This window comes from Oncorhynchus masou, chromosome 21, assembly GCF_036934945.1.
Source record: "Oncorhynchus masou masou isolate Uvic2021 chromosome 21, UVic_Omas_1.1, whole genome shotgun sequence".
Lineage (NCBI taxonomy): Eukaryota > Metazoa > Chordata > Actinopteri > Salmoniformes > Salmonidae > Oncorhynchus > Oncorhynchus masou.
Genome location: NC_088232.1, coordinates 31,650,740 through 31,659,848, shown reverse-complemented (window position 1 = coordinate 31,659,848; position 9,109 = coordinate 31,650,740). Strand labels below are relative to the sequence as shown.

Here is a 9,109-nt window from a genome sequence, read left to right as displayed (position 1 = left end):
CCAACAAGTCAGTTCGACAAATTTCTGCCAAGCTTGAGCTCCCCCAGTCAACTGTATGCTGTTATTGTGAAGTGGAAAAATCATCTGTCCTTGGTTGCAGCATTCACTTCAGAGTTCCAAACTGCCTCTGGAAGCAACATCAGCACAATAACTGTTTGTCGGGTGCTTCATGAAATGGGTTTCCATGGCTGAGCAGCCACACACAAGCCTAAGATCCCCATGCGCAATGCCAACCCAGCTGGAGTGGTGTAAAGCTTGCCAGCATTGGACTGGAGCAGTGGAAAGGCATTCCCTGTAGTGATGAATTACGCTTCACCATCTGGCAGTCCGATGGATGAATCTGGGTTTGGCAGATGCTAGGAGAACGCTACTGACCCGGATGCAGAGTGCCAACTGTAAAGTTGGAGGAATAATGGTCTGGGGCTGTTTTTCATGGTTCAGGCTAGACGATTCTGTGCTTGCAACTTTGTGACAACAGTTCGGGGAAGGCCCTTTATTGTTTCAGCATGACAATGCCACTGTGCACAAAGCGAGGTCCATACAGAAATGGTTTGTTGAGTTTGGTGTGGAAGAACTGGACTGGCCAGCACAGAGCCCTGACCTCAACCCCATCAAACACCAGGCCAAATCGCCCAACATCAGTGCCCGACTTCACTAATACTCTTGTGGCTGAATGGAAGCAAGTCCCCGCAGCAATGTAACAACATCTCATGGAAAGCCTTCCCGAGAAGAGTGGGGGCTGTTATTTTTTATTTTTTACCTTTATTTAACTAGGCAAGTCAGTTAAGAACAAATTCTTATTTTCAATGACGGCCTAGGAACAGTGGGTTAACTGTCTGTTCAGGGGCAAAACGACAGATTTGTACCTTGTCAGCTCGGGGATATGAACTTGCAACCTTCCAACGCTCTAACCACTAGGCTACCCTGCCGCAGCAAAGGGGAGACCAATTCCATATTAATGCCCATGATTTTGGAATTAGATGTTCAACAAGCAGGTGTCCACATACTTTTGGTCATGTAGTATATCTTCCAATGCGTTGTGCTCATACGGCTTAGTGGTTGCGCTCAGACTATTTTGTCCTGACACCCGCACTGTAGCAAAACACATGACGTCATCAGCAATGCGCTTGTGGTCGTTGATGAGTCGAACTCGCTGGTTAATTGCAATGTGTTGGAACAATTTTCCTTGCTTTATTTAACCAAGCAGCCAACACATTGCGGAAAAGTTGTTGATAATGGATTACTGCAAAGACCGTCTTAAAGCAGACTGTGAGATGTTGCTGAGTAGATTTCAGCAGACAGAATCGGTGCGATACGAGCAATTCTTGACCATATGGAAAGAGATGAAGTTCCAAAGTATTTTCTAGTAAGATTCTCTTTTTTTGTTAGACTGAAATCTACTGCTCTGTCACCTGTAAAATATAGTATATCGTCTGTCTCAGTGAATTTCATTAGCATCACGTGTTCCAATCCAGAGTATTACGATGAGTGTAACGTTGTCATGTAAACGGTTTCATATTTGCGTCTGTCTTGTGTCTTTTACAGTGGAAAAATGGAAAACAATCTAAAGAGGCTGTTCAGTCGTGAAGTCCTGGCTACAGCGTACACATACTTTCTGCCACCATACACCTTTCAGATTAGAGTTGGGGCCTTGTACCTGCTCTATGGGCTATACCACTGCCAACTGTCGACACCAAAGGAAAAGGTTAGATACTCTGGTTTCACTGAAATACAGATTCCACCACCCACTATATAGCAGAACTACCATTGAATGTTTGAGATACAATTAAAGTCAGTCTTGGACAACATATTCATACACAAACACATTCAATTATCTGTATACACTTGCATTTGTGTTCATTCATTATTCACATATAATGCATGCTTTTTAACATAAACTGTTATTTTTCTCTTGTCTACAGACAAGGCTAGCCCTGAAGGACTGGGAGGAAGTGAATAAGTTCCAGCAGGATGCAGTTAGTGCCCGGCACTTTGATGTGGTCTACATCATCAGACAGCTCATCTCACAAAAAGCCTTCTACTTCACTGTCATGCCCACGCCAGTAAGATCTCCAGTTTTCTTTAGCTTGCTGTCCACATCAACAAATGGATAGACCCTGTAGAGTTAATACAGAATCATCCTTAGTTGAATGATTGCACATGAGTAAAGGGTTAGATGTGTTAAAAATACTAACTAATGTTTGTGCTACAGCCTCAACAACATTGTTTTATAAGAAGGCCGTGAGGAAAATTTATTGTTGATTTATTTGAATCCATCTACAATCCATCTACATGATTCAGCTGATTTTCAATGTGAAGAAGAGCAACAAGAACTCAAGAACCGTGTGTGAGGATTTCCTTGAGCGAGCGGCCCGGCCACAGGAGCTGGTCAGCATAGACATGCTTGAGGTGAGCTAGTAGAATGGCCATGTATTCCTGCACACAAGCAGCAGGTTGGAATGGTAGACAAGTGCCTGAAGGATACTTTTGTCTTTACTTTCTCAGAGATTATAAACCGGGGTACGTGTAGTTTAAGAGGCATTACTGGTGTCGATGCTGTACTAGGGCCTACATGTTACTGTGTGTATTCTATGGATGAACACAGGAGCTGGCGAACGTACATGAGCACTATGAGCAGGTGAAGGCATCAATTTCAGCCAAGCCAGGCCAGCCAGACCCATCCATCAATCTGATCCACAAGAACTTGGTTCCACGGCTACACAATACTGTCGTGGGATTCTACAACTGGCAGAAGGCTCAGGTTAGAGATCTGTTCATCGTGTGTGTGTGTGAGTGTGAGGGGGGGGGAGAGAAAGTGTGTGATACACCTACCGTTATGCTAAGATTGTGACCTTTATGTTAAATTATGTTTAGGGTTCGGAAGATAGAGTAGATGGAGATAGCGGCGAGGGAACTTCAAATAAGCAAGAGGTGAGTTTTAATATACCAAAATAAACAACTATCAGAAGATTTCTTTGTTCTAAATTCACCCCTATGTTGAATTAAGACTGATTATTATTTGTGTCGTGTGCACAGATTTTCTCCACTGCCTTCAATACACATGTCTTGCACTAATGACTTTGGCCAGAGGGTGGCACTGTGGTCAACATGTTTTCTCTTTTATTCTCTTCCCAGAGTTCCCAGCGAGCTCAGCGTCTTGCATCCATCAAGTCTAAATCATATGGTCAGATAGTGGAGGTTTGTAAAGTTGTTCTTATGTTCAAACTTACAAATACCGCTTTTGGTCCCGCTTTATTTGAAGTGCATCTTATGAAAGCGTCATAAAGGCTTCATAAGCACTACATAAATGCTTCACAAATCATCTATAACCATATATCATGCCCTATAAAGATTCATAATGTGGCATAACCATCCATTTATTTGTTCATATTTATTAATCCTTTATAGAGCATATACGGTTATAGATGATTAGTGACCCATTTATGTAGTGCTTATGAAGCCTATATGAATGCTTTATGAAGCCTTCATAAGATGCACTTCAAATGAAGTGGGACCCAGTTTTTGTCTCATCTCAAGTTAATTGGTTCCGGTTAATTATAATCTCTGTAATGACTGGAATGGTGGTGATGTTTCTCCCCAAAGGCCTCCAAGGCCCGGCGACACCGGCAGGTTGAGAGGGATGAGGTGGTGCTTGCTAAGGAGACGTCGCACCATAAGAGACTCAAGTCACTCAAACAAAGGACCAGTCATCTGACCCAAGGCAAGTCCCTATGTACCCGCCTGCCAGTAGGCCTGTTCCTCACATCACCTTAAAATGGTCCTGATCAACTGAGAGTCTGTGTCCAACTAACAATCTGTATGTCCAATAGGCGCTGCAAGGGAAGAAGCTCTGAAAACCACCAGCCTGTGGTGCATGAGTCAACTTGAAGCTCAAGGTATGTAAGGGCTGTGGCACACGGGGTGAAGGACTCATTCAAGGACTTTTCTTTATTTTTTACCATTTTCTACATTGTAGAATAATAGTGAAGACATCAAAACTATGAAATAACACATATGGAATAATGTAGTAACCAAAAAAGTGTTCAACAAATCAAAATATATTTGAGATTCTTCAAAGTAGCCACCCTCTGCATTGATGACAGCTTTGCACACTCTTGGCATTCTCTCAACCAGCTTCACTTAGAATGCTTTTCCAACAGTCTTGAAGAAGTTCCCACATATGCTGAGCACTTGTTGGCTGCTTTTCCTTCACTCTGTGGTCAGGCTCATCCCAAACCATCTCAATTGAGTAGAAGTCGACTGATTGTGGAGGCCAGGTAATCTGATGCAGCACTACTTCTTGGTCAAATAGCGCTTCCACAGCCTGGAGGTGTGTGTTTGGTCATTGTCCTGTTGAAAAATAAATGATAGTCCCACTAAGCCCAAACCAGATGGGATGGTGTATCGCTGCAGAATGCTATGGTAGCCATGCTGGTTAAGTGTCCCTTAAATTCTAAATAAATCACAGACAGGGTCACGAGCAAAGCACCATAACACCACCTCCATGCTTTACGGTGGGAAATACACATGTGTAGATCATCCGTTCACCGACACCGCGTCTCACAAAGACACCGCAGTTGGAACCAAAAATCTCCAATTTGGACTCCAGACCAAAGGACAAATTTCTACCAGTCTAATGTCCATTGGTCGTGTTTCTTGGCCCAAGTAAGTCTCTTCCTATTGGTGTCCATTAGACGTGGTTTATTTGCAGCAATTCGACCACGAAGGCCTGATTCACAGTCTCCTGTGAACAGTTGATTTTGAGATGTCTGCTACTTGAACTCTGTGAAGCATTTACAGTGGGGAGAACAAGTATTTGATAACCTGCAAAATCAGCAGTGTTTCCTTCTTACAAAGCATGTAGAGGTCTGTAATTTTTTATCACAGGTACACTTCAACTGTGAGAGATGGAATCTAAAACAAAAATCCAGAAAATCATATTGTATGATTAAGTAATTAATTTGCATTTTATTGCATGACATAAGTATTTGATAAATCAGAAAAGCAGAACTTTATATTTGGTACAGAAACCTTTGTTTCCAATTACAGAGATCATACGTTTCCTGTAGTTCTTGACCAGGTTTGCACACACTGCAGCAGGGATTTTGGCCCACTCCTCCATACAGACCTTCTCCAGATCCTTCAGGTTTCGGGGCTGTCGCTGGGCAATACGGACTTTCAGCTCCCTCCAAAAATGTTCTATTGGGTTCAGGTCTGGAGACTGGCTAGGCCACTCCAGGAACTTGAGATGCTTCTTACGGAGCCACTCCTTAGTTGCCCTGGCTGTCTGTTTCGGGTCGTTGTCATGCTGGAAGACCCAGCCACGACCCATCTTCAATGCTCTTACTAAGGGAAGGAGGTTGTTGGCCAAGATCTCGCAATACATGCCCCATCCATCCTCCCCTCAATATGGTGCAGTCGTCCTGTCACCTTTGCAGAAAAGCTTCCCCAAAGAATGATGTTTCCACCTCCATGCTTCACGGTTGGGATGTTGTTCTTGGGGTTGTACTCATCCTTCTTCTTCCTCCAAACACGGCGAGTGGAGTTTAGACCAAAACGCTCTATTTGTGGTCTAAACACACCACATGACCTTCTCCCATTCCTCCTCTGGATCATCCAGATGGTCATTGGCAAACTTCAGACGGGCCTGGACATGAGCTGGCTTGAGAAGGGGAACCTTGCGTGCGCTGGAGGATTTTAATCCATGACGGCATAGTGTGTTCCTAATGGTTTTCTTTGAGACTGTGGTCCCAGCTCTCTTCAGGTCATTGACCAGGTCCTGCCGTGTAGTTCTGGGCTGATCCCTCACCTTTCTCATGATCATTGATGCCCCACAAGGTGAGATCTTGCATGGAGCCCCAGACCGAGGGTGATTGACCGTCATCTTGAACTTTTTCCATTTTCTAATAATTGCGCCAACAGTTGTTGCCTTCTCACCAAGCTGCTTGCCTATTGTCCAGTAGCCCATCCCAGCCTTGTGCAGGTCTACAATTGTATCCCTGATGTCTTTACACAGCCTTCTGGTCTTGGCCTTTGTGAAGAGGTTGGAGTCTGTTTAATTGAGTGTGTGGACAGGTGTCTTTTATACAGGTAACGAGTACAAACAGGTGCAGTTAATACAGGTAATGAGTGGAGAACAGGAGGGCTTCTTAAAGAAAAACTAACAGGTCTGTGAGAGCCGAAATTCTTACTGGTTGGTAGGTGATCAAATACTTATGTCATGCAATAAAATGCAAATGAATTACTTAAAAATCATACAAATGTGATTTTCTGGATTTTTGTTTTAGATTCCGTCTCTCACAGTTGAAGTGTACCTATGATAAAAAATTACAGACCTCTACATGCTTTGTAAGTAGGAAACCTGCAAAATCTGCAGTGTTATCAACTACTTGTTCTCCCCACTGTATTTGGGCTGCAATTTCTGAGGCTTGTAACTCTCTAATGAACGTATCCTCTGCAGCAGAGGTAACTTTAGGTCTTCCATTCCTGTGGTGGTCCTCATGAGAGCCAGTTTCATAGCGCTTGATGGCTTTTGCGACTGTACTTGAAGAAACTTTCAAAGTTCTTGTAATGTTCCGTATTGACTGACATTCATGTCTTAAAGTAATGTTGGACTGTCATTTATCTTTGCTTATTTGAGCTGTTCTTGCCATAATATGGACTTGGTATTTTACCAAATAGGGTTATCTTCTGTATACCACCCCTATGTTGTTATTTAATAGCACAATTGTTTGAGCCAATCAGCACAACTGATTGGCTCAAACGCATTAAGAAGGAAAGAAATTCCACAAATTAACTTTTAAGAAGGCACACCTGTTCATTGAAATGCATTCCAGGTGACTACCTCATGAAGCTGGTTGAGAGAATTCCAAGAGTGCAAAGCTTTCATCAAGGCAGAGGGTGGCTATTTGAAGAATCTCAAATATAAAATCTATTTTAATTTGTTTAACCCTTTTTTTTCATGATTCCATATGTGTTATTTAATAGTTTTTATGTCTTCACTATTATTCTACAATGTAGAAAATAGTAAAAATAAATTAAACCCTTGAAAGATTAGGTGTTCTAAAACTTTTGACCGGTAGTGTAGGTTCCGATACGATATGTATTGAAATTCGATGTTCAAAACATATTGGTCACTTGTCTGCTGCAGAGGGACAAGAGACCCATGAGAAAACGAGTGATCAGTCATGGAAATAAGTGCTGAAAACAAATTGGCTCCCTAATTTAAATATAACATGGAGAACAGGCTATGAAGGAAAAATACTGGAGTTTTGGTGCAGGTACAGCCATCTAGTGCAAGAATAATATTGTGATATTGTCAAAACGATATATTGTGAAAAATAATGAAGTTCGGAATATTTTATTTTTTATTTAAATGTAACCTTTATTTAACTAGGCAAGTCAGTTAAGAACAAATTCTTGTTTACAATGACTGCCTACCGGGGAACAGTGGGTTAACTGTCTTGTTCGGGGGCAAGATGACAGATTTTTACCTTGTCAGCTCAGGTACTCAATCCAGCAATTCCTGATTACTGGCCCAACGCCCGACTACTGCTGCCCCAGGAACAGAAGTGTAATGCTATGAATTTTCCTCTCTGCTTGTCCCATTTTTAGAAACAACGAAGAAGAAAAAGAAAAGGAAATTCAAATGGTGACATCACAGAAGAGGAAAAAGTTGCCGTTGGGTTGGTTTCGAGTTAGTCAGACATCAATCCCTGTGTACAACCACCATCATCATATTTGGTACAACTGATTTTATCCAGCATACATCTGGTTTCACCATAGGTGTTGTTTAGTCACTCAAAATGCAATGCTTTTAAAGTCTGGCACATAAGGAAGTTAGTCTCTAGGTGTTACCCTTCATTTATGAAGGCTTCGAAGACATGCAAAGATTTTGTTCATGTCACAGTACAACATTTTAATTGTATTGTGCTGGTATCAGTCAATGATATGGATAATTTGTTTCCATCACTGACAATTTTATTAACTACTTGATTCTTGAAAATATTGAGAAAAAAGTTAAATTACGTTGAAAACCAAGTTCCCTTTCAAATGCCTATGATGTTTTTGATGCTGTTGTTGGAACATCAAATGTTATTGCTGTTATGGAGTTATGAGTTCAGAGAACATAATGTTGTCACATATGTATGTCTCTTTATCAAAATGTATTGTTCACGTGCCAAATACAACAGGTGTGGACTTTACAGTGAAATGCTTACTTTCAAGCCCATTCCCAACATTGCAGTTAAAAAGTAAGACAAATATTTGAAATAAGGAAATAGTAACACAATAAGAAACAGTAACAAGGCTCGGTACAAGCAGTATGAGTTCTGAGGTCTCTGTTTATATAAAGTCACTTTTTAAAAATACATTTTTACAGAATGTGTTTGGTTTCTCCTGTTTATGCTGTCCTGGTTCCTGCATTCCATTCTTTATTGTCTTGCCCACCATCTTACTTTGCGTTTGTGTATGTTTCTGTGTGCGCGGGTGTGTTTGAGTATCTTTGATTGAATGGGCATCCAGGCAATTTAGCTGAATGGCACTGGCTGTATGACCTCTGAGGTCCGTATGTACTGCTCTCCTCTCTGTTAGTGTGTTTGCACATGATTAACTTCTACTCATGGGTGACTCTGTCAAGCGACTGTGTGTGCGCGTGGTTTTTAGTACTATATTATGTCACAATGAGAATACGAACTACTAATCTAATCCCCAAATCAGATTTACGCTCAGTTGTTTTATCAATCTCTGCATTACATGCTGATGCGTGTCACCACCACAATGCCTGACCTGGATAACCAATGTGCTACGAACCTCAGGGCAGCCTACCAAACACACTCACTACATGCTTATTTGTTTCAATCCCAATATTTATTTCGGATGAATTGGAAATAAAGTTTGACTAAAATATGCAATTATGCAAATATTTCCATCAATTGGAGTTAACTGGGTTGTAGGATGCTGTAACATACTCGTCTTGCAGTAAATTGCTAACTGAAGATGGAGAACTAGTCTGGCATTGGAGGTGCAGAGGCGGGAGAAAAGGACAGGCAGCACACACCATGAGTATCAGCCAGTAACTGTGGGTTTTGTACACTTAAATAAAGAATTC

The 9,109-nt window shown here is 41.7% G+C and overlaps 1 protein-coding gene across 1 annotated transcript; it reads left to right on the top strand.

Annotated features, from left to right (window-relative positions):
- Window positions 1-1,088: 1,088 nt before the first annotated feature.
- On the top strand, window positions 1,089-8,382 carry snapc1b (small nuclear RNA activating complex, polypeptide 1b). The gene is made up of 10 exons (XM_064928123.1): window positions 1,089-1,366; window positions 1,546-1,705; window positions 1,923-2,063; window positions 2,302-2,409; window positions 2,606-2,761; window positions 2,875-2,931; window positions 3,136-3,198; window positions 3,604-3,721; window positions 3,831-3,896; window positions 7,615-8,382. Exons 1-10 carry the CDS (start codon window positions 1,236-1,238, stop codon window positions 7,653-7,655), a joined length of 1,041 nt encoding a protein of 346 aa, XP_064784195.1. The 5' UTR covers window positions 1,089-1,235; the 3' UTR covers window positions 7,656-8,382.
- Window positions 8,383-9,109: the final 727 nt, after the last annotated feature.